This window comes from Poecilia latipinna, unplaced genomic scaffold (assembly GCF_001443285.1).
Source record: "Poecilia latipinna isolate Pla-1442-1.1 unplaced genomic scaffold, P_latipinna-1.0 Scaffold513, whole genome shotgun sequence".
NCBI lineage: Eukaryota > Metazoa > Chordata > Actinopteri > Cyprinodontiformes > Poeciliidae > Poecilia > Poecilia latipinna.
Window position 1 is genome coordinate 96,492 of NW_015113129.1, and position 25,607 is coordinate 122,098.

The 25,607-nt window shown below is 37.4% G+C and overlaps 1 protein-coding gene across 5 annotated transcripts in view; it reads left to right on the top strand.

Annotated features, from left to right (window-relative positions):
* Window positions 1-25,607, top strand: part of LOC106952426 (astrotactin-1) — a 223,679-nt gene that overhangs the window by 95,869 nt on the left and 102,203 nt on the right. Inside the window, exons 6-10 of one of the 5 annotated variants that reach the window (XM_015040520.1) lie at window positions 3,521-3,670; window positions 5,388-5,534; window positions 10,091-10,258; window positions 22,552-22,636; window positions 24,163-24,237. In XM_015040520.1, coding sequence (XP_014896006.1) covers window positions 3,521-3,670; window positions 5,388-5,534; window positions 10,091-10,258; window positions 22,552-22,636; window positions 24,163-24,237 — 625 coding nt within the window. Of the gene's footprint in view, window positions 1-3,520; window positions 3,671-5,384; window positions 5,535-10,090; window positions 10,259-22,551; window positions 22,637-24,162; window positions 24,238-25,607 lie in introns of all 5 variants that reach the window. The other 4 variants (XM_015040522.1, XM_015040519.1, XM_015040524.1 and 1 more) reach the window with 4 other exon arrangements.

Below are 25,607 nucleotides of genomic sequence, written 5' to 3' on the forward strand. Positions count from 1 at the left end.
GCCCGTTATCTGTGCTGGTGGCTTTGAACTATTCAGTTGTCTGACAAAAAAGCTCTATCTGCAAATAAAAGAAACATTTGTTTTTGATTCATTCAGTTACATTTAGCAAATTTTCACGTTGTGATAGAAGTATGCACAAATAGAATGCAATGAAGTGGGGAAAAAAACCCTGTTTTCATTACTTATAATTGCTGTATCAGCGATACAGTATCGTCTTAGTGTTTGAAAGTTCGAGGTTTTGCCATCTATGGTGCTTGGCATGCACACGCAAACACACCGACACACACACACACATACACCCTTTCAGAAATTTCAGTGCTTCCAGATGCAAATTAGATGTCTCCAAAGCCAGCTGCACAGGAATGAGGTTGTCTAAGCAGGAAATTAGATCTGCTTCACGCAGTTTTGAGTTTCTGTTGCCGGGGTTTCCACTCGACAGTTTTCATCTTTCTTATAAAATATGCACACAGATGTATTGTCGTTCTCAGTGGGCATTTTCTGTTTGTGTGATAGGTGTGTTAAGCACTAAAGCTTTTTCGTTTTGTCTTGGATGCTCCGGCGCTCGTCTTTGCTCCATATGCCAACACTTTTAATGGACTCGAGAGTCGCTTCTCAAAATCTCAAGTACCTAAGCTGTCAAATGGGAGAACATGAGTAGGTGATGGAGTAGGCGAGAGAAGTGTGCCCGGGCTGCGAGTCCCTCTTTAGTATTTCATAATTATAAATAAATGCAAGGTATGTGAAATATAGAGGTTTCATATGCAGTAATTTAGCTTGATCCGTGTCTTGACACGAAGATGAAAATGGAGTAGCTTATTCTTTTCTTCTGAGTATAATATTTTTGCAACATTATTGTATATATTGTCACTCAAAAACATGAAAATCTAAATAATTTAATGTTTATCCATGTCATCATTTTTATATACATTTAATTAATGCAATGTGTAAAATAAAATCTTTTAGATTGAATTCTGTGAATTATAGTATGAGCAGAGATAGATGAGAGTACTTTTAGGTGAAACCACTTTGTTAAAAATAATCATAGTAATAATAAAGATCATTTGTAATTGGAACGTAGTTTTATTAAAGCCGCTAGAATAGCAATTTAAATGCAGTGAACTGTTTTGTTTCTACACCAAACAAGATTTTTTTTATGTCTGCATGTTATTGTCTTATATTCAAGACATTTCCACACTTCAGTAATCTCCCCATTTGCCTTGTAGTTATAGTTTTCTCTAAGTTCAATAGATTCATCCTAATGTTTTTGTTTCCTCCATTTAAAAAAAAATGCAGCTTTCATTCTTATTGCAGGGTTTGACAATAAATTGAAAAAAATGCAGAGGATGCCGTTTCCTTCCAGCAAAAACAGCATCTGAACTGAAAGTGTGCTATGATGAATGCCTGTTTATTAAATCGGTCGAGAGAAATGCTGCTGAGTGTCACCACAAAAGGCTTTCCTCTTGTGAAGTGAAGCTATGCTAACATCTGTGCTGGTAGATAGTCATGGCTGCCAATAATATTTATGCAGCACATTCATATCTTCAGAGCATATTGTTCTAAAAGCAACAACTTGAAAAGCTGATGAAGCTGCTGTCATAAAAAAGCTGTTCAAAGTTTACCACTCTGACATTACTGCCAACTATTTCCTCCCCCAATTGTTTTGCAGACTTTCTGTTCGTCTAATCAAAAGCTGTGTCTTGGTCAGGATTTTTAAGCTGGTGTCATACAGAAACAGAATTATTTTATTTGCAAATCACTTAAGTCCCACCGAGGCACTAACATGTATGGAGCTTTATTGGATTTCCTTCTTAACGTTGTGCAATCCAAAAGCACTTGTAAACAACTTTGGGTACGTGCCCTGTAAATATAGCCAATGCTTCAATTAAAACACACTCAGTAACGCATTATTAACATTATCAGTGCAGTGTATACTCCAAATATAAAGCTGCCTAGTTCAATATATGCATAAATATCTTCATGTTGAGTGTCATGCAGCGTTAAGTGACACATGGCTTTTCACCATTCATTGCTGATGAATATATTTAGCTCAATTGCTTGATAGCTAGTTATCCAAATCTAAGCTTTTAAGTCTTAAGTGCAACATGATAAAGATTGGTGGATGAGGGATGGACAGTACTAGAGTCTCTACATGTTGCTAATCTTCCTTTTAGCTTTTTTATTTTTTTTACATCCAACATATTTGCAGTAGTAAACTTTGACAAATGTATTCATTCATTTTCCAGCAGAATAAGTATTTCATTTTGAGTAGATAGGAATTATTTTCGCTGAAATTGAGCGCTGGGAATTATGACCATCATTAATCATATGGCATACAATAAATAAAATAATAATAATAATAATAATAATAATAATAATAATTGAAGCATAATGTTGCAAATTTTTAATCTATTACTTTACTTTTACTCAACACAATCTAACTCAAAAAATAGATAAGTTCTCTAGATCTCATTTTCGCCCCATTTCAGCCCCAACTTTCTTGATTTAAGCTTTTTTCTTCCGTCTACTCCAAGTCTAAATAAAAACATTGAACATTTACATTAGCAGACAAGATTTTAAGCTTCAGTTTAACAATCTTAATTCTCTGTAGCAAGTGGTAGAATTGGAAACGAAATCAAAGTATCTTTGAGATTTAAGTTTTAGGTAAGTGTAGAGCATGACAAGTACTTGTTCTTATTCACATGTAGACAACATAAGACTCAGAGTTACTCGTATTACTTATAATTATGTTTTAAGTTTTTTCAATTAAAGCTGAAGTAGGTAACTTTTATTTAAAAAAAGTGTTTTACATATTTGATGTATAACACAAATATGTATTTAACTGTCACCGTTATGACAGTAAAATATGGAGCAGGTGATCTGTGGAGAAAAAAAAATAATCAAGCTCGTCTGGCTGCTCCTAGTGTTCCTACTGTCATTTGCAGAAATACACTGATCTGCCAGGAGGAATGCCTCAGCATTGCCATTCATGCTTGTGTATGCAGAAAGGTTATTTATAAATTTTTTAAACCAGTGTGTGTCAGTATCTCTGTACACCCCAGTTTCTACAGGTGTTTAACCTTCTCTTTCAAGCTTTTCCTTGTATATCTTTAGGATCCTAATGTCCATAAACAAGACATTGTTTGGTTATATTATATTTGTCTTTAGTAAAAGTCACAGCTTTATGAAAAAATGATTGATCAGACACCAAAATTACTACTGCAGTGCGAGAACCATCTGCCTTTAATTATGATCCTTTATCTAACTTTTCATGCGATAACCGTAAATGCCATTAAACTGAAATTATTGTTGGCTCAGTATGAAGCTCCACTCCATCACTTTTTTTCTTTTAACAACTCCCAGAGCTGCACATTATTCCAACACAAAAACACATTTTTTACTTTTGACTGCCATCCCTTCCGTTTCAGTCACTGAAAGGGTATCTTGCGGACCGAGCCCCTACCAGTCGTCTTTTTTTCTTTTTCCTTTTCATTGGAGGTGTATTTTTGTTTGAATCCAACAGCGGGTTCAACTTTCTTGAACCCAGACGGGGACTCTGGGACGGAGGCAGACAGCGAGCCTCAGCTGGCCTTTTACACTGACCCAAACCGCAGTCGGCGCCGGAGTCGAGGTATGAGAAATGGTAACGCCAACAGCGCGTGGGGCTCTGGGGGTAAGGAGGACTCATACACCTACAGACAATCTATCCCACTGACGGTATTGCCACCGCCACGACGCATGACAAGTAAACTCTGTACATGTAGCCAGTGGATGGTTCTAAATTGGTGTTTACACATAAATTCGACTCGTACAGGGATTGTGTATACGTACACGGTAATGTGTAGAGTGCTTGTGAGCATGTAAAATTGATCTCACTGCATCTGCATTCAATCTTGTTGATGCAAATCAAACAAGATCATGAGATCAGAGGTTCCCATTGGGGGGGAAAAATGTAATATTTGTTGCATCTTGCAATATGAAGAGCACTCTATTTTGAAATAATATTACGGACAAATATTATTTCTAAGGAGGATCCTGTGCAAACGCTGTCGACGTGAAGTGGTGGAGCACGCTTTATCTGTCAGCATGCCTTGTCCTTGCAGCTTTGATGTACAGTAATAGGTTGTGGAAGGGAGATGGAGGAAGAAAAAAACAAAACAAAACAATCGCCTCAAAATAATAGCTGCTGTCAAAAGGCGTTACAAGCCTTTACAAAGCCTCCAAGCCAATTATCCTCCCGTCATGTGCACAGGTGTCACGTACACTGTGAAGCCTCCGGAAGTGTAGCCAACATCTTTAATTAGAACAAGGTGGTAGCAATGATGCCCCAACTGCGTTGTTTACATCCAGAGGAAAGACTGATTTGTGAGGCATGATGAAATTATTTTCCGTCATTTCCTGCTCACATATACAATATGAAACATTTTCCGAAAATAGCTAAATTTATATGGGGACTGATTTTCAGTTTTTATTTTTTATTTTTCCTAACATTTTGAAAACTGAAGAATGAACTTTGGGCACAATGCCAGAAGATAAAAGGAAGAAAAAAAAAAAAAAGGTTCAGCAAAGTGAGATGATCCCTGCGTCCCATTTCCGGATAAGTTACTTGATTACATCAACTGGTTAGGAGCAAAATACAAAAGGTCACCGTTCCATTTGGCCTTTGTAAAGCCTAGCCTCGGGTAGCATCTGAAAGAACAAGCTTTGCCAAAGTAATTTAAAAGTGACAATTTAATCTTGAATTTTTGGCGTTAGTGTAAAAGTAACTGCTTTGGACAAAGTTTGAGTACCTTTATTCAAGGTCATTATGTGGTTTTTGTTGTGTGTGTGTGTGTGTGCGTGTGTGTGTGTGTGCGTGCGTGTGGATGAATGCATACCTCCTGTGGGTATGCGGTCACGTTTACCACTTTTCTGTGTTGCACTCTGGAGTAAAGGAGATAAGGGAAGCATTTCACTCTGACAAAAAAGGGGAGCACAGGAAACAGGGTCGGTTGCAAAGCAACCTCTAAGCAGTTTTTTTTTTTTTTTTCATATTATTTTGGTGTGTTTCTATTTTCCTCACACATCCCAGCATGGATGTTAAAAACCCTTCAAAGGTAAACCTTAGGTCTATACCACCGAGCCATGCCCAGTCTAAAGCTCCCAAAGGCGTGATGCTGTTTTTTGATCCAAAGGTCCCTTTTATGGGAGCTAAGCCCATTTCTGTGGGGTGGGTAGAGGCCGGTTTGTGAAGTAACTCCTCATGTGAGCAGTGTGTGTATTTGTGTGTGACAGTTTACATTTATGTTTAAAGGTTGCCAGAAAAACACAAGTGACTGCTTCTCATATACGTTTCGTTTGTTGTTCCCATCTCCTTCCTTTCTCTCCATTCCATTTGTTCCCAACAGCAGGTTCCCCGCGGAGTCCTATCAATAAGACCACCCTGACTCTCATCAGTGTCATCAGCTGCGTGATCGGCCTGGTTTACTCCTCTCACCTCGCCTGCAGCCTCTCAGTCCGAGTAATCTTACATGTGCCGGAGCACCTCATCGCTGACGGTAAGGCTTTACACCAGTCCAAGATTGTCGATGCAGCCTTTCTTAACAAACTCCCAAGGAAGCTTAAAGCCCTGTGGGGCTGAGCTGGTATTTTTCTGCCGCTCTCCAGGGAGCTCAGCTCTCTGTATCTCTCAAACCAAGTGCCAGCGCTTTGTTGGGGAGCTGCTGATTTGCTTTGCTCTCAAAGACAAAGGTAAATGCCAGGTCGACCACTTTTTCTTTTGGTTCCCTATGCTGCGCCGCATGACTGATGTACTCGCAAAGCAAAACAGCGCATTTAGGCAAGAGGGCATTGACTGTCCACAGAGATCTCCTCATCACTGTTTGGTCTTTTACTTTTTTATACAGTCCCTTGGAAAAGACACCAAAAACTTCTTCACCTTTTTATACATCATAACCACAACCTCTGCCATCTTTTTCCATCAACAAATGGAAATGTATACAATTTCTTATTTGTTAGATGGCTAATACTCAGTGAGATTGAAAGGAGAGCACCTTTGAACATCAATTTTAAAGTTTTGCAACATATTCTCATAGTGATTTACGGCTAATCTTTGACTGGATCTGCACCATAAAACAAATACACTATGGTCTCAACCACTGCAGCTGCATGTTTTTGGTGGATGTCTTGCTGGAAGTTGAGCCCCCTCCATCAAGTCTCAAGTCTTGCAGGCTCTAACGGGTTTTCTGCTTGGATTTAGCTCCATCAATCTTACCATGAAATCTGACCAACTTCCTTTCCCTGTCAAAGAGAAGCATCCCCAATGCACAGCACTGCCACCAGCATGTTTCACAGTGCCGTAGGCATGTTGAGGGTGATGTGATGTACATCAGCACACATTGCCTTTTGTGACCATTATATTTTGGTCTCATATGACCAGCACGCTTTCTTGCACATTCTTGCCATATACCCTAAACATCTTGCACTTCTTGTGAACTTTATTCACCATCGGCTTACTTTTTACCACTTAGCTTGAAAATCTGAATTTGTGGAGTGTGTGACGAACAGTTGTTCTGACCACAGATTCCTCAGCCTGCACTGTGAATCTCTGCAGCTACTGCAGAGATATGCTGGACACCTTCACTTCTTCTCTGATAAATAATTTCATTGTGAAGCAGTTCGATTTGGGTGAACTGTCATGTCTTTGTGTATTTGCAGATAATAAATTGAATTGTCTTTGAGAGTTTCAAAGCTTATATGTTTTCTTTTCACCAATTTCTGCTTTAAACTTCTCAAAACACTTTTTTCTTCTAACCTCTCCAGTGATTAAATTTAGACACTTTCTGATACTAATATGTTGATTTTAAAAGGCTATCATTTTCATGTAATTGTATTTAGGGATATGAACTAGTTTTCAGGAAATAGACTAAAAAGCCTGACGATATTAAACAGAAAAGAGGTGATAGTACTTTTGCAAAGTAATCTAGATGTAAACTAAGGGCTTCAGAAAATGAAAAAGTTTCCATTTTCTGGTTCCTGTAAGCCTATTGGCATTTTTTTTAGCTGTCACAGGAGTGAGTTGCTGGTCAGGATATATTATAGACTGACTACGCTTGCTCATCTATCATCTGCAGGTTTGATTTGATTCGGTGTACTGCAGCTTTCCTTGTACACTTGCTTGCCAGCGGGTTTTATTAAAATTCTTGGAGGCATCCAAGGAGCGAACTTTGAAAAGGGAGATGAAAGATAGCGATCGTGCCCGTTGAATTACAAAACCGGGATCGATTTAGAATGTTTCTATAAATGTCTCCACAATCTCATCAGACCTGATTTCATGTCACGGTGAATCAGACAAAAATTTGGATTCAACCACTGGGGAAAGAAGCTATTAATGCCAACAGCTGTGCAAGTTTCTGCCTTCAGATCCACTGAAGAAAGCCACAGACATGTAGAGTCACTCTTCTCTCTTCATATTTCATTTCAAAGAATGATATCAAACCAGACATGTACTTCTTCATATGACTGACACAGTCATATGAAGTCAGATCTCAAAAAGGATCTGACTGTCTAGATTGGTGGCTCCTGACTGAAATCTGGTTAAATGAGTCAGTTAAAAAATAAATTAATCAAAATAGGATTGGATCCATCTCTTCTTTTAATTACCTGTTAGCTTTGTTTTTGTTTTTTTGAAGATTTTTCTTACACCTTTGAAACTTATTTGAAGCAAAGCAAAATTAGCATTTTAAAAACTGTAAAGACAATGCACTTTCTGCTACCAATATGTTGGCATTATTTTACAGTACATTTGTCTTCAGGGCGTTAAAAATATGAAGGAGGAGGAGGAGGAGGAGGAGGTGCTCAGATCAGTATAGAGCCCCCTTAAGCCTTGAGCAATAGCAGCATAACTAAGTGGATCAGCCTTAGGCTGTCTCGAGAGTTATTTAAAGTACTGTGATAACAAGGTATTATAATAGGCCATAGAAGTGACTAGCAAATTAGCATTATTATTTGTGTGTAGCAATAAGATTACAATATTTCCACCATGTTAAGAAGACAAAAGACTGCTTCCTCATAAGTAAACTGGTTAAAAACATAACTCCACATTGTATGCTGAGGTAATGCTGTAAAAGCAGTATCTATGCGTTTCCCCAGACAACCTAGGCTCTTACTTTAATGCTGACTTTTTTAAAGAATTGCCAACATTTTTTAAATCCAACATGTTTCATGCCTGGAACATGTTGAAAAGTAACAGAAAAAGCTATTTTTTTGTACTCCATTCATTTTAAATTTCTTTCATTTCCTATGTTATTTCAAGTTTATGGGACGTGCAAAGGAAATGATCATACAATATAATAGAGATTTTGAAATGTAATCACAGTGAGGAACATTCTGGTTTCTTGAAAGATTTTCAGTGATTTTTTTTTTATTTTTCTGCTTTTCAGTTGCCATCATCTTAGTCAATGTCCTCTGTAGATCATATGATATGCGATTTGGACTAAGAGAACAATTTGTACTGATATGAACACAGGTTTCTCACTCATTTATTCATGCCAGTCCACTTGGTTTTAAACAATGCATGCAACCTCACTTCTGAAAAAAAAAATTTAGCAGATAAAATTCACTTCTTATACCTTAGACTCCGTTGGAAATGAAGACAATAAATTAGCTTCCAATAATGGTTTCAAATAACTCGATATCTTTCTGTCTCTTGCTATGCATACATACATTATTTCAGAATGGTTGTTTCTTTTTCCTACTATGCTGCACAACAATTTCCCGTTGGGGATAATAAAGAAGATTGATTGATTGGCTGATTAAATGTATTTACTAACATAAAAAAAATTAAATGTGTTAATTATAACATTTGTCATCTGCTTAGCAGTGTTAGTCATTTATCGATTTTATTTCTCACTCCTATTATGAAGTCTTCCAGCCAAGGCTAAAGTCAACGCTGAGCCTCGCTCGTTTATTAAACTCTTCACATAATTCAAGTTACAATAATTGTAGTTTAGAATTTGCAGGTTATTTTACTTATTTCGGTTTTGCTTTTTGGATACACCTAGTATGTCATGAAATTTGTAAACCTGTTTGCAGTGTGCGGTGATTATTCTAGTCTTATCAGTTTTTACTATAAGCATAAATATCCACAGTTTGCGCCCTGATTATGTGTTTTTAAGCATCTGTAAAATTGTGTACTTAACTGTTCATCTGTGCTCAACAGTTACAATCAAATCTCCTTGAAAAGTGTCCAGGACAGGGTGGCATCATTTCTAGAGATTTCACAGCTTTTGTTGGCCAATTATACTGACACTAAATGTACGGCTACAGTAATCCATCAGCATTTATTAGCAAAAACAGAGGGCTGATTCACTGCTTTATTTCAAAGCAGATCTAATCACACTGACGGTCAAGTCATAAATGAGTAGTTAATGACCGTTACATCAGGAGACTTTGCGAAGGAAAGTGCTCAAAGGTATTTGGTAATGGCCCAGTTATTCAATGCAACATACATTTAAAACAAAACTGTAGGTCCATAAAAAACATTGTGGAATTAAGGCTCCTATAAAAAGATACACTTGCAATCTAATGTCTGTCTGGGTTAATGACTTTTTCCCAATAGCAAATAAAATGCGTGTGGTTTGTGATCTCATAAAACGACAATGATGGCCATAATTTGAATGTAACCAACATCAGTCTCCCGCTACAATGCGCCAGTAGCCGTAACCGCAGCGCGAAGAGAACCTGCACAGCTTGGAGGGCTGGGATTTCTTCTTAAATATGGTTTTAGATTTTGTTGTAGGTCTTTCCTGGGTGACACAATTGATGCAACAGCAAATCAATGTCAAAAATGTATTTGAACCTAAGCTTAGTTTGGGCAGCCTAACAATATAAATATATATGACTTTGGAATTGTGATCATTTTATTTCTAATGGTTGCTTTTCCAAGGGGCATGAAGAAGAAATCAATAATCTCGTCTTCATCCAGTTTTGAAGGGTGTTTTTGTTGTGTCTTTTCATTCCGTCACGATGTCCTCACTTTTCTCTAGTCTTCCAACTTATTTTCCTTCAGTGTGCTCTTTGTGTTTCACACTTGCATTCACTCCATTCTCTTCAGGTTCGAGGTTCATTCTGCTCCAGGGGAGCCAGTTGGATGCTTCGGATTGGCTGAACCCAGCCCAGATCTTGTTGTACTACCAGCAGAATGCCAGTGGACCTTGGGTCAACGAGCTGTGTGGTCGACGCCTGCTGGATCCTTGTGAACACCAGTGTGACCCAGAGACAGGTTAGTCCAGAGCACGACATCTGCGTTAGCTTTGTTCTGTACCAGAAGTGTTACCGTGGAAACCTTGAGAATGTCTTATTGCCTCGAGGCTCTTTGTAAGTACCAACACAGCCAAAATTTTGTGAACACAGTGGATATGTCGTTAAATCTGACATCAACCTGAATGTGCGGTGAGACTCTGGAGAGCATATATATCTATGTGAACAAATAATAGTTTGTTGTGTAGAAGTTTAATCACATTCTTGCTCACTCAATAGCTTTCTATACTCTTACAGCGCTCTAAAAAAGTCATGCAAGACGCAAGAATGTCGGTGTATTTTCATCCAGGTCTGTCTCTGAAGATGTTGGGTAAAAAATGTCATATTTGTTCTGCGTTTAGTACAGCTGTTCTTTTGTTAGAAACCAAAGAGAGATTTGCGTCACCTCTCAGGAGATGGAAGATATAAAATACTGAAAATGACCCAAAATCACTTTTCAAACATCTCAATAATAGCAGGTTATGAAATTAAGAAATACCACCTAAAATGCACAATGTAAGTAAGCATATTTACATACTGAACTAAACATTCTTAGGCTACAAGTGTTTGTCTTACAAGTGTCTTGTGTTTTTTTTTTTCCTCTTATTTCCTCTTATGTTTTTTCTTGATTGTTTTTTGTCCAAGAAAATATATTATTTTGCAAGGAGTGCTCCGATTGGATTAGAGCAATCTGTCTGTGATTGGCTAGTAGTGAGGTTAATTTTCATAAACTTCATTGAGCTGCAACCACAGACACAAGGACAGGAGTGAGAGCGCCGTCACCGCCCAATCTGTTCTGGGAGCACGGTCCATACCATCAGCTAATTTGCACATGTGCTAAAATACATACTTCCAGGGAGGATGTTTTTATTTCTTTTTTCTTTTTGTATGTCATTGTAATAATAAAAATAGCATTTGACTTAAAGATAATAACGGGAAGTAAAGATAAAAATGGTTTAACCACATTTTGCAAGGCTGCTTCTGGAAAAATGAAAAAAAACAAACAAAAAAAACCTTTTGAGCAAACCAGCTTGTATAAAAATGTTTTTTGAATAGCATAATTATTAATGATTTGATATGTAAGGGGTGTCCTTTTTCAATACCTTTGTCCTACGTTACCATGTATAGTGTAGAATATGACAGACATTTAAATTTTGTCAGAGGCCAGTGGTTCCCATCCTTGTTTTTATTGGAGTACCCTTTCCATATCTACATAAATGCTTGTTAATTGATTTACTTATATGGAGGAATGAGTAATTGCAAAACACTGAAATTAAAATTAGTTTTTCGAGCAGCATCAGCTTGTTAGCAGACTAGTTCATCATAACTTAACATAATTGGAAAAAGTGCAACAACCATGTTTCCTTTAGTGGCTGAGCTGTGTTAGTCTGTTGAAAAAAGAAAAAAAAAAAATCCACACTTTTTTCTCCCCAAATATGCAGCAACTTCTGAGAATTAGACTCGCACACAGAGCTGTCAGACATTTAATCTGCCTCGTTGTCCCCCTCGAGACCATTTGCGAATTCTGTGCTTTGGTTTGCAAATATTTGTTTTGGAATACAGCATTTGTTTCTTGGTTTTATTGTAAGGAGTGAACATGTCTGCAGGGATTATCATTTCATCAAAAATGTACATGTAGTTTATACTAAATCACACCACTACTTTTGTAAAGCAGTTTTACTGGAGTAACTGTAGAATTTGATACAGTTGTATACAACTTATACTTGAACACCATCCCTTAAGTAATAAATTTGAAGAACCCTGATCTACACTTTTATTTGGTGACATGAATTTGTCAATGGTGGCAGGTCTTTTCTGAAAACCATGAAGTGATGAACTTTGAATTGCAATAAGCTTTAAAGTAACATTGAAACCATACAATAATTTCCCCTATTCAGAGTCTCTGCACACAAAGTTTTCAGAAGTGTTACTGTAAGTATAATGAAGTAGCTAATGGATTCTCAAGGTAAAATCTTCTCCATGTTAATTTAACTAAGGATGCTCTTATTTCACGACAGACTACCATCAGATAAAAAGAAAATCTTAGAATAACTTTAAGTATGCATCAAGATCAGTTTTTTCATTCAGCTGTACTACAATACGCTTTATGCAATTTGGCATTGTATTTGAGTCTCCAAAAATTAGACACAAAATTAGTCGTCAGTGTGCAAATGTGTGCCTTGTCTTTTGCATTGTGTGTTTTATTAAATTAATAAGGGATTGTTAATTCAGTTCACATACAGGTTTTAAAGTGCATATTTCACCTAAATTTGTTGTTTGAAAACTACGGTTGGGCATCGAATCAATTGGAGCCTGGACTTTCGGAAAACGAGATGCATTGTGTTCAGTACTGCCTAGATCAGAAATGATGCAATGATGGGAATTTTGCTTTTATTGATTCATTTAGTTACCTCTGCGATGTTCTCTGTGGGCAAAGTTGAAAGAAAAGGAGATAAAATGCCACGACAGGTTCGTGAAGCCCTTAACGCCTTTATACATCTGTATACTGTAAAAGGTTTACAACAACTCTTAACAGATGCAGAGTCTAGAAGAAAGATACTAGCAACAGTTTTATGTGGGCTTAACATTTAGCAAGAGTGCTGCTCTTCAGCACCATTACAGTGTACCAGCTACTACTTCTAACTTCCTGTTTCTCATTGGAATAGTCCCTATTGTCGTCTCGGATACATATTATGCTCTGAATTTAGACTGAAGTTCAGTGTCTCGCATATGTATGTTCTGTCATCAATCGTTGACAACTTTTGACTGTGGTGTTGTAGATTTTGTTGTAGATTTTTACAAAAATAACACGTTAATAAAAAAAACAACATATTTTTTGCAGTGTGAAAGTTTCAGAAAACTACACTTAGAAACTACAGTTAGATGTCTCTTTTTTATTTTTTATGCTTTATCTTGTACTATTTCATCATAGAAATACTGGTTTTGTTTGGTAGTAAGCATTAACGGAGACAAGAATGCTTGCTCCACAGAGAAATGCATTTTATTCATTTTATCTGTTTTACTTATCAATGGAAAGAAAGCAGGTCAAGTGAAAAATCTTTTCCCATCTTGAAGGCTCTGACCACTGGTCAGTGAATTACTACCACTGTCATAAGTTCATACAGGCGAATGTGGAGTCAACAAAATAAAATACAGTATATGCTAAAAACTGAATCTTCTTGAACAGCAAGTTACCAATATGGAAACAAACATTACTATTTTCACGGTGAATCCTCTCTGGAGACATTAAAACAAAATAAGAGTAGTTAAGGTTTTTTTTTTTTTTTTTTTTTTTACTTTACTTTTCTATCACTCTGTTTTTTGTTTTTTGGCTGTCTTTCTTTCCCCTTATTGGAATTGGTGGGTATTTGAGCTTTATTTGCTGCTAGATTCTGCTCAGTTAAAATGCAGATTTTTACTAAAGTAACAATTTAATAAAAAAAAAACATTGTTTTTTTTTGTTTTTTTTTTTTTTGCTGCGTGAAAGTTTCAGAAAACTACACTTAGAAACTAGAGTTAGATGACTGATAAATGAGATTGAGTGGTATAAGTAGACTTCATGGCATGCTTGAAATATGATGAATAGCATGTGAACTATGAGGAGAAGCAGCAGCATGTCAATAAGCTGTGATTGATGGGACATCAGAAGACATTTTGTGGGAAACGAAAACAACACTGAAAGTGAAAAGTAAAGTGACAAGCAGTCAAGGGCAATACTGTTATAGTCTTAACAAGGGTCCAGTTTGTGGACAGCAAACACAAACGTAGACACACGTAAAACAATGTAAGTAAAAACTAGTTTCCACTCTAGTCTTTGACGAGGCCAAGCCAAATCCCTACAGCATGTTACATTCCACATGCAGTATTAAATAAGAGCCATGTGGAGCATATCTACTGATTAAAACAGAAAACGTCAACATTTGTTGTTTCACAAGCCTTCCTTTATGTATTTATTTTCCCAGTTCAGAGGCAACAAAAAGCAAAGCCAGTAAAGGAGAATAAGAAGAATATTTTTGCTGTTTAAACAAGTCAAAATATGTCTGTCTTAAAAATAAAAAAATCTTTCTTTGAATTCTTAAATTATCAATTATTTATAGTAGTTACCATGGCAGAATAGTTCACAATTTACATTTTCGTACTGTTCAGGTGCTACAGCGAGTCTTACCTTAGTTATTTATGTCAGTTTAGACTTTTTTTTTGTCATCTCTATTTTTGTTAGTTCGATAAGCAACAGTTTCGAAGTGAGGTGTTGAAAATTGCACATTTTCTATTTCTGTGGAGGTGTGGAGAGTAAAATTCGGTCCTTGCATAAAAACAAACAAACAAAAAAAAAAAAAACTTTTTTCTCTCACTTATAAAAATAGTCCTGGCTTTGAGTTAAACAACAAAATCTGTGCAGCACAAAAAAACCCATTGTCTTAATATCTAAAATAATATTATTTAAGCTTTGGGGTTGATGATTATTAGGAATTTTGTTATGTGCTTCAAAGTCTGATTTTATATGTAGTGTTAAAGTTCTTAAATAAATGATTTTATAGTGCTGTAAAACTAACTACCTTTCATCAGAAATATTTAATGCGATTGTCTCCCATCCAGCATTGACACTCTGTTTTTTTTTTGTTTTTTTTTTTTTGACAGTAAGGCATATTTCATCCCAAACAACCCTTTCTTTGTCCAAATATATTTCTGACTCTACATGTATAATCTTCAATAAACTTATGTCTTGCTCTGACTACTGATGTTTTTTTTTTTTTAAGAAGTAGTTTGCTGTAGTGCTTGGCTCCTGCTGGCATGTTTACTTCATGTTTCTTTTTGAGATTCTTTGATAATTTGCCTTGTTAAATATTTTAACATGGTTCTTTATACATGTAGACAAAACTCACAAATATAATGTTTGTGTTGCTTCATAAACTTGATAATTTTCTTTGGAAGCCATGCAATTTATGAACTAGTGTTTTTACTAGTTAGAAGCAGGCAAACAGTTTCTCATTGAAGGTGAATTTTATTGTGAAAGGTAAAAAAAAAAAGCCCTATATTAGTTTAATTGATAGGGAACCTGATGCCATACATGGAATCAGACAAGATCATATCTGTTATTCACTAGATGGAAAAAAAAAAGGTTTGGAAACTGGAATTAGGATTTTTCTAACAACTTCAGGTATGTATTAGCTATAAATATTATCAGACAGACATGCTGTCTGTACCTGATTCTGTACATTGCTTCAGTGTTTTGGCTTGAGTTGAATTTAGAAAGTCATGAAATGTGGGAAATAAACCAAAAAAAAACGTCATGCCTTTATCATTGCAATTTCATATGATATCTTGGAAGGGCTTTGGTAGGGTACCACTCAGAAAATGAGTACAGAAAAAGATTTTCAGCTTAGAGCGGAGGAAAATGCATTTGGAGTCCTTCCTGAATTTTCCCAGCATACAGAAACCTACACAGCCCTCACTTCTTCTCATCACACATGAATCAGATACGTAGTCTGTTTGGGAATTCTCCAGTTTTGCAATTCTCCTGTGAGAACGGACAAAATATGAAGTTTAGTCTGAATAATTAGATGGCTGCTGTAATTTAGCTCTAATAATCACTTAGTGATCACTTACCCATATAGTCACAATGAGCATCTGGGTGCATTTTAATGAAGAAACCTTGAGTGCTTTCATTAATAGCTACTACCCGCAGCACCGACGGACCATTTGCTTCAGCCGGCTCCCAGCACACTCCTCTACATTACAAACACTTGCTAAGCAGTTTTCCAACCACTATGCTCTGTAGCCCCATTTGTTGACATCATCTCCAGCCTGAAATGAGTTCAGTAATGCCCCTTTAGATATCCACAAAAACATTGTTTGTTTTAGCTTATGAAACAGACGCAAAACTGTTTTTTTTTTGTTGTTGTTGTTTTTTCCCTTGAATGCAGATTTGAATTCAATGAACACGGTTCTATATTGTTTAAACATGCATGGAGATATGTCAAAGCATGTGGAGGCTTCAAGAAGATTGTAAAGATGGCTTAAATAGAATCCTCCTTTTGCTAATGGAGATACAGATGAAAACTGAGATGGGTTGTGGCATATCAGTGCTACTTGTGCACAACATTAAAAGAGGCAGCAGATGCTTCAGTGCATGCTCTTTCCCTTCTTGCAGAATTCTAAACCTGGGTGCTTTGGGCACTGATGTTCACAGGCTCTTTACACCATATTCCTTTACTCTCTCCGTCTGCTCTGGAGCTCATGTGGCAGTTCTAAAAAAAAATGCACATGGACACTTTGTGCCTTTGGAGACACGTGTTACCCCATCATCCTATTCTGACTAGATTAATGTGACTGCATAATGGATCAATTTGTGTACATCTGCTTGATGAGCTGAATAATTTTGTGCCCAAGTGACACAACGGCTAATGAAGAAGCGCAGACTTGTGGCACAGTTGTTGGTTCCCACATGGCAGAGTGAGTTCAAGGATTTTTTTTATCTGTGGATTTGCCAGGCCTGACTGACCTAAATATGCACTTTGTAAGGCGGAACATAGAATAAAGAAATAAGAGAAAAAAGTGTTAATCTCAAAGTATGACTAAGTTTTTTGTTTGTTTTTTTTAGTTGCAGCTTCACAGTTCTCATTGTTGTATCTTGTTAAAATTGCAACTGTTGTTAAACTTTATTCTCAAGATTATGTTCAGCTTTACTGCATTTATTTTTGTCTAATTTTGAAATGAATATTTGGTAGTATAATATTAGAAACTTTGTGTAAAATAGATAAAAATCCTTGTTGAGCACTGTCAATTATTACAGATCAGTGACCTTTATCGGTTTGATTTTCTAAAATAACCCTCCAGTAAAACAGATTTTTTGAAAGTCTGAAACATTCTTCTAGTTGCATTTGACAAAAATATCTACATCGATGGTAGTCACAGTGTTGAGGTTTTAGTTTTATTTGGCTCAAAGTTAGACTGAGGTTTCCTCCTAGGACTTTTCCTGAATGTGCAAAAACATTTCTTTTTCTCTAACACTCTGACCTGTGGGGTTCCGCAAATATTAATTATTATCCCATTATCACTTTTTTTTATTTTTTTATTAGCATTTGGACTTGTAAGCAGTCTTTTCTACAAGAAATACAAATAAAAAACTTCAACTTTTGCATAAATTATGACAACATAATCCTAGCCACACCTTCCTAATGCAAAGACTCGAGGATGACCTTTAAAAAAAAACATCTGCATGTGTATACTCTTATATTTGCAATTATGGGTTTAGTTTTTAACAAAGTTAGGAAAGGTTTCTTCGACGTATCTCTTGAAGTAAAGGCTCAGATTTTTAGTTTATGGTTAATATGTACGATTGTTTTATACACTGTAAGGGATGGCGGTACTAAAAGGTTTTCTGGATGGCTTTGTGTTCTGATTTCAGTTCCCTGGTAACTGATATTAAGAAGACAAGTGTTAAGGTGAGACAGGTGTTGCAAATTTAAATAAAGTCCTAAAGATGGAAACATTATTGGTTATTCATCTGATCCTCTGCTGAGCCTGAGCTTCTTTCCTTTTATCTGAGGCAGTAATCTGAGATGCAATACTGATTATCAAGTGGCATTGGGAAACACACTTATATTGTTATTACTCGATTTCCTCTTAATGCACTTTGAATCGCAAACAAATCCATTTCATACACAGAAATGTATTTTCAAATCAATCCAATGCAATGGAGTTATATAGACAATTTCAACTTTGAATAAACAGTTTGATTGTGCTTACAAAACGGAGCCGGGCCATTCAGTTTAAAATTCTGTCTTGCTTACCAGCCTTTGTAAATCATCTCTTTCATAACTCTAAGCTATTCATTATGCTGCTGCCAGACTAACACAATCTAGAAAGTGTTCTGAAATTACTCTCATTTTATATTCTTCACTCTGGCTCCCACTAGGGTTGAGGATCCCTTTAAACTTCCCCCCCACTCACCTACAAAGTTTTGAAAGACCCGACTCTAGAACATCTATCCTGCTTTCAAATGAAAGCCACCGCTGCCCGCAGTCTTTAAATGCAGGCTTGGAATCTATTAAGTTGTTTTTATGAAATTAGAAAACAGAACGTACCTTCTTTGCCTATGACACCTGACTATTACAGTATGACTTTGTTTAACTTACTATGTGTACACGGTTAAGACTAATTTAAAAACTGTTTTGCTTAATCAAGCTTTTTTTTTTGGATAGTTTTTAGAGATTCTCTTCCTGCATGAAACTGTAACAGTGTGTCGCTGCAAAGTGCTGTACAAATACATTTTACTTGTTTTTTTACTTGCTGCTTTATGCCCATTTACCAAAGTAGCACAAGCAGAAATTATATTTGACAGCTATATAATGTGCCAGTTCAGCTGTTGTTAGACGACCTGACTTCTTTATTCCTGGTGATCGTAGTAGAATCATTAGTTATGTTATTTAACAATGGAAAGGTAAACAGACTGAAACAATGTAGCTACTGCAGAGACGCTTTGTCTCATTTCTTCCAAAAATATTTTCAAATTTTTTTTCAGGTGTACATTTAAAGAAATAGGCTCTATACATTTGCAAGGACATCACATCTTTTAAAATACCCAGTTGTTGTTTGAAACGTTTTTTTTTTTTTTTGTCAAGAAAGATATAATGAAATCAACTTGTAATCATTAATCGCATGTCAAGTTTCCCAAATCTTCACCTGAATTCAATATATCTCTTCATACTCACCTACTGTGCAAGAGACTTTAATAAAAACTGTAGAAGATACAACCACCTGATGGGCAAAGAAAATAGTAGTTATAAAAACAGTAAACAGAAAATAAAATAAACCATTACAAGAACAACTCAAAAGAGAAACATTCAACCCTAGAGCCTACATAATAATGTTTGTCATAAAGTGCAGAATAATTCGAAACAAATTTAATAATGAGGTTTCACCTGGATATGAACTTCATTTGTTTTCGTCTGACAATGAAAGTACAGAACTTGAAATGGAGAGTCCTCTACTTACCTCCCACTGCGTATCCTGCTGCGGTAAATCCTGATGTAGCAAATACATAAAAAAGGTAGAGAAAAACAGCAGGTGTATGCTGTCATAGTGAGAGGAAAAAAACACCGGAAGGAAAAAAAAAAGAAAAGATTCCTAAAAGTGCAGAAAGTGTAGTGCTCCGCTTGCTGTTTGTAGATGGAGCTCCTGTGATGCCAGGCTTCTGACATCATGCTTTAAAGTTTATTTGCAGACTCATCTTGAATGGGTCTTTTCTTCCCCTCCACCTCCCCCCCAATCACCTACCAAAAGTTCTAACAGCACAAGTACAGGAGCAAAAAAGTTATTCTTTTGTTCCCTATTAAAGACCAATGTTGAATAAAAAAAAAGGCTGAACAATGAACTGTCTTGCTTTTTATTCACTAGCATACGTAGCAGAAACACTAAAAGTGAATTCCTGGCATAAACTGACAGTTGACCTTTCAATTAGCATGGGTATATAAAACCCCAGGCCCTGGTTCTCACGTGCATCCCACTGAGCAGGAAAATAGCATGTTAAAACATGTTACCCTGGATAACCTTTCCAAACCATGGAATGAGACGCCATCAATCACACTACATGAAGTCGGTGTCTTTCTCCCGGGAGCTGACAGTGCAACAATAAGGTGATGCTATTCTCTGTTAACAGGTTTCACTTATCAGCACAAAACCAACACAGATCATGAATATTTTGTTTGTCCCACTGGAGAGGTATTGAATGTTCAAGATTTTCTCTCTCTCTCTCTCTCTCTCTCTCTGTCTCTCTCTCTGTCTCTCTCTCCTTTTCAACAAGCACCATTTGATCTCCATGTCCAGTCCAGCAGTTCCACATGGGGTCATGAATAAAGAGGTTCAGCAGCAGTTGCCAATGAAGGCATGTGCAGCGGTGCATGACGTCCTAATACATTTCCACTGAAATGGTGTCCAAGGCCTCACAACTAAGTCGATTTCTTAGAAAAATAACTGAGGTAGCATTTAGCATCTATGCTAATTAGCTTAGGAACAAACACTCTTAAACCGTCAGATGTACAGAAAGAAAACTTTAAATCACACTGAGAGCTTTATTGTTTACGGCAACTTTTTGGGCTCAGTAATTGACTGAATACATGTTAATATTGGTTTCCTTAAATGTTGGAAAAACTGTTTCTTGAAGCAGTTTTTTTATTTGGACCAACAATATTATAAACCTCAACGGGCTTCTGCTTGTGCTCTCTCCTTCAACCAGACATAAACACACCAAGTACACCCAAAGGATGTAAAGGGTAGTCTTTCATTTACTCAGAAACCATCACAGCTGACTGGTAGTGTAATTTTCTGGTGTTTTATAGGTTTAGTCATCGCAAAGATGTATTTAGATCTTTTTAGATGCAGCAAGAGTCGTGCCAGACATCAGTGTGTTGTCCAACACCATTGTAATAACTTCATTGCACCACCGTCAGCACGGTATAGAAGTGATAGGCAAGAGACCAGTGAGGAAAGTCTTCATTTCAGTACTTGATAAGCATGCCACTGCAGTATGTGCTGGTCCCAGGTGTTACATATGCTGCCATCCCTTCACTTTCTGCCTAGAACTACTATATCTGTGCCACTACAATAATCAGCCATCACCACTAAAGTGTTGTGTATTCTGCTCAATACACGCAGGAGCTTCTCATACTCCATATCATGCATAATAGGGAGCAAACTGGATTCTTAATTCTTCCCAAAAGACCTCACCGATGTCATGTTCTGATTTATTTGTATTTGTGCTCTGTTGCATCAGTGTGTTTAGGGTCCCCAAGAGTTGTTAAAGAAGTGAAAGAATTAATGTCCAAAACTTAGTTTCACTGTTCGCTATTAGTATGTAAAGCTGCTTTTCAGTCTCGGTGATATTTGGTAGATCACTGCTGTTTTTGAGATTTTCACAATACCTCTGGTAATGTGAAAGTGGGGGATGGGGGGAGGGGGTATAGCAGCATCTCTTAGCTGCCACTTTGTCATTTAGCAGATGGTAAACAACAAAGTGGTAAAAGAAAATATATCCAGAATCGTATCCTACATTTTTGGAAGCGTTTTAAAAACGTGCTCTCATGACTTGCGTTGACACTTTTCAGTCAAACTCAAATGATGCTCATGAAAGCAACTTTTCCGCTAATGTGTATTACACACAAGTAGATGATAGGAAAGGATAAAAACAAAGTGCTCTGCAAGGCGTTGCTTCGAGCCAATTGCAAACATAACCTCGTAATGCAACTTTGATCCATTGCCCTACGTTGCAACATATAGGATCTCTTAACATGCTGCATGTGCCTCTTCAAGGCAACAAGTCTCTATGATGCTATTTAAAGTCACAGAGAGTGGAGGAAACCTGTTTACTAACTGAGCAGCCAGAATAAATGTTGCTGCCAAAGCTGTTTGGCTAAAAATATTATATTCCCCAGTTCATAAAAAGTCCTTAATAATCCAAGTCATTGTAATGACCTTGGAGCTTTACTTGGATTGTGGAGAAATAAAACCTTCTTTCTGTGGGTGTGTGTGCACAGTGCAGGGAACACATACACACATAATCTTACTTTTTGGCTGCACTGTCCTCAGAAACGACTCCAATGACGGACTTTAACCCCGTAGCAGGAACGGTTGATTGGAACCTTACAAAATGAGATGTGAGTCAGTAAAACATTTTGCATATAGCTGCAGTCCCCATCATAGAACTCGTCAGCCCTGTCCTGATAAACGTACAGCTTTAGCTATACTGGAAGCCTCAGTAAAGGTGTTAGCATCGTCTGCTCTGTTCTGCCTTTTTTTTTATCTCAACGGTGGGTTTATTCAAGCTAACACATAGCTTTCCTGAACATTGTGCACTATTGCCAGAGATTGGGCTTCATGTGGTGTGCCGAGGGTCCGGTTGCATTGTGTACAAGCAGAGGAGCAAACCATAAGTTGCCTTTAAGTGTGGCTACCATCTGGGATTTTATTTCTGGTTGAACTGCATGCTCATGTTTTCTACAGGCCACTTTCCAGCACCTTGAGAAGCAGCCGCATTGTACAGAAGGATTTGATTGCACATGCTCCTGCAAGAAAACTGCAAGCATTTTGTTTTTAACAATGTTGACTGCCTCATTAAGAATAAGAGATGACCATGAGTGTTCCAATTGTCTCAAGAGGATCATATTTGGAGTCAAACAAAAGAGGAGCAGTGGGGAATTTTTTTTTTTTTTTTGGTGATTTGAAAAGGGCTTGACTATAATGAACACAATGATTGAAGAACCGCCTTTGTGTTTTTAGGAGAATGCCTCTGCCTCGACGGCTACATGAAGGACCCGGTCCACAAACATCTTTGCATCCGCAGTGAGTGGGGGCCCAATCAGGGGTGAGTTACGATAATTGCCTCCTGATGATTTGCGATTGCTCATTACCATGTCAGGGCGAAACATTGGGACAACAAAGGAATCATCCTCCCCATCAAACCAAGACTTATTACGTTGCTTTGATAAATCAAAACAAAGTGCGATGTGACCACATGCCGTACGGTGTCAGGAGTGGGAAACAACTCCAGGTTCACCAAAGCATTTTGCTCCAGACGCACACCTAAACACCTGACGGACATCCCAGGCAAGGCTTAAATTTCTATTATATAAGGAAAACTTGTCTGTTGCAGTTCAATTAGCAAAACTGTCGAACAGCCTTGTTAATTATTGCTTATTGAAATGTCATATTAGAATAAAGAAAATGCATACAGTGCATTGGACTTTTTTCTTTTTGATTTTCTTTTATGCGAGAACACAGAACCTATAGGGAATTGCATTGAAACACTAAGGGAGTCACTTGTAAAAATAAAATCACTTGTGGCTGTAGACTCCACAGGATACCTTTTAAGAAATGTAATAGACTAACTAAATACCCCATTTGGCTCACTTTCTTTTTTTTTATAATGTGGATTGCCACTGAGTTCTGGAGCCACTTAAAACCTCTCTGTAGGATAAATGTGCCAATGAAAAGAATAGCTTGTGCTAATTTCTTACACCGCGATGACTTCCAGCAGGCAGACCAGACATTTTCCTTTGTGTTCTGACTATATTCATGCCACGGTTTGTATTATTTTATACATTTAGTATTTATTTATTTATTTTTGCTAATTTCCTTCAGCTCACCCAACTGTGTATCTCTGCTTCTTGTTCCTCTGGTCTTCTTCCTGTGTCCCTGTCACTGTGTAACAGAGTGGGCACCCATGGGTGACTTAAATGTTTAATGATCGTAGCCCATGGCGTGGAAGCCGCTCCCCCTCCTTACTGATGTTCTTTTTGCTTACAGTGGTGAAGGAGTTTGCTCCAAACGACATCGGGCCCCTGTCACTTCCCTTTCTCTTTGCAGACTGTTAAGTCCCAGAGCTGCCACTCCCCATTAATCTCTATCATTCTCCCTCTCTCACTTCTGCCTCTTGGCATCTGTCTCATTCCCACAATGTTTTTCTCACTCTCACCGCTTCTCCCTTTTTTTTTCCCCCAGCTTCTGCTGCTTCCATCTACATCTGTATCTCCCGCTTTTACTGTGCGTCTTCCTTCTTCTGTCTCATTCTGTCATCGCCTCTTATCCACTCCCCTGATAAATGGATATGAGCCAAAGTCACATTTTATGTCAGCTGCAGCAAAACGCATTTTCAGTCTGCTGATTTACACATAAGAAAGTGTGACGCTGCGAGTGGATGGTGAAGGAATGTTGCTCTGGTAGACTGAGAAGCGGGGCTTGAGATTTTGGAAAGTTTGGACAAGAAGGATGGGTATTCTAAAAAAAAAAATAAAAAAAATTTGCACTTCTCCAGCTTTGATTCTAATAATCAGTTTTGCTCTCTCCTCTCTTTGTTGTCTTTGTGTCTGATCTATTTTTTCCTCCTGCAAGTCCCTGGCCTTACACCATCTTCCAGCGTGGTTTTGATCTTGTGATGGGAGAACAACCCTCTGATCGCATTTTCAGGTAAGAAGAACTTCACAAAACTTACTTCTACCTGACTACATTATACGTTCTGCTTTGCTCCCATCATATAACGCGTATCACAGTACATCTATGGCAGTTTCTCTATTGATGATTGTTATGAGCCTGCAGGTTCATGCAGCCTGGGAATTTAAAAACAGCTCTAATTACCATGGAAAACCAGAGAAAATGGATTCAACTTTTTTTTTAACCTTTTGCATTATTATTTATTTTTATTTATTTTTTTGCGGATCAGCAATAAAAACAGAATATTCTTTTTTTGTTGCATCACAACAAAGATGTATGGGAGAGGGCTAACTTTTCAGCTCATTTAGACCACTCTGACTGTTGGCACCGTTGGTCAGCAACGGATAGAAGAAGATGGCCCAAAGACACAAAGCTGAATTTAAAGGTTTGCCTTCCCTGTCGGCATATCATCCAGAGTTTGCCGAAGTTTGTAAAATGTTATCCACAACCAGCTGTCCATCCTAATTTGACCAATTTGGATCTTTAGCTCATTTTATCAAGCAATCTAGCACTTTACCTTTACTTAGTCAGGTTTTGATGAGCTGTGCATCCATAATTTTGCTTGCTTAAGCATATATTATTATTTCCCAAAATTATTATTGCAGAACAAACAGTGAAGATAAATGCTGAGAGCAAGCGTTCAGACACACAACACTTGCCTTCCACCCAGTAATAACCACAGGGACTTCCTCTAAGGATTGCAAACATGTTTTCCTCCCAACAACTGTTTCCTCATGAGGACTCTTAGTGTTTTCCACCTCCAGTTTCTGTTAGAGCGAAGCAAATAAGTCGTACGGCAGTGCCCAAGTCCCAAGTTGTCCATTATGAAACAGGGCTCGTTAGGTGGCAGCTAATTTATCCTGTGGTCACCCTGGTACGTCATTCTGCATCACAGGGAACCTCGGCTCCACCGCCGAACACGGTCCCGGAGGAGCAAGTGAAATAAGATGTGGCAACTGTTTCCTGAGGAATAACATGAAAATAATACTACTTTTAAGAAACTTAGTTCCAACAACAAACTCCTGAAATTAAGCCTTATATAAATATTTTTTTTTTTTAATTGCTGCACTTTGATCCACTTAAAATCTTAACTTTGAAACGAGATGATTAATTAGCTTCACGTAATTAAATGTTCCGTTTGTGTAGTGGTTTAATCACTCTGGTCTTGCACTGAGTGGTAGTGCACACAATTTTCTGATTTCCCTGCCCTTTTCATATGCTAAGCTTGCATTTTTATTAAATGCAAATTGACCAATTGAAAATTTTGTAATGTAGATATTCAGCATGAAAATGGTTATTTTGTGGAGGGGGGGGGGGCTGTCTTTAGTAGCACAAGTCAACATGCA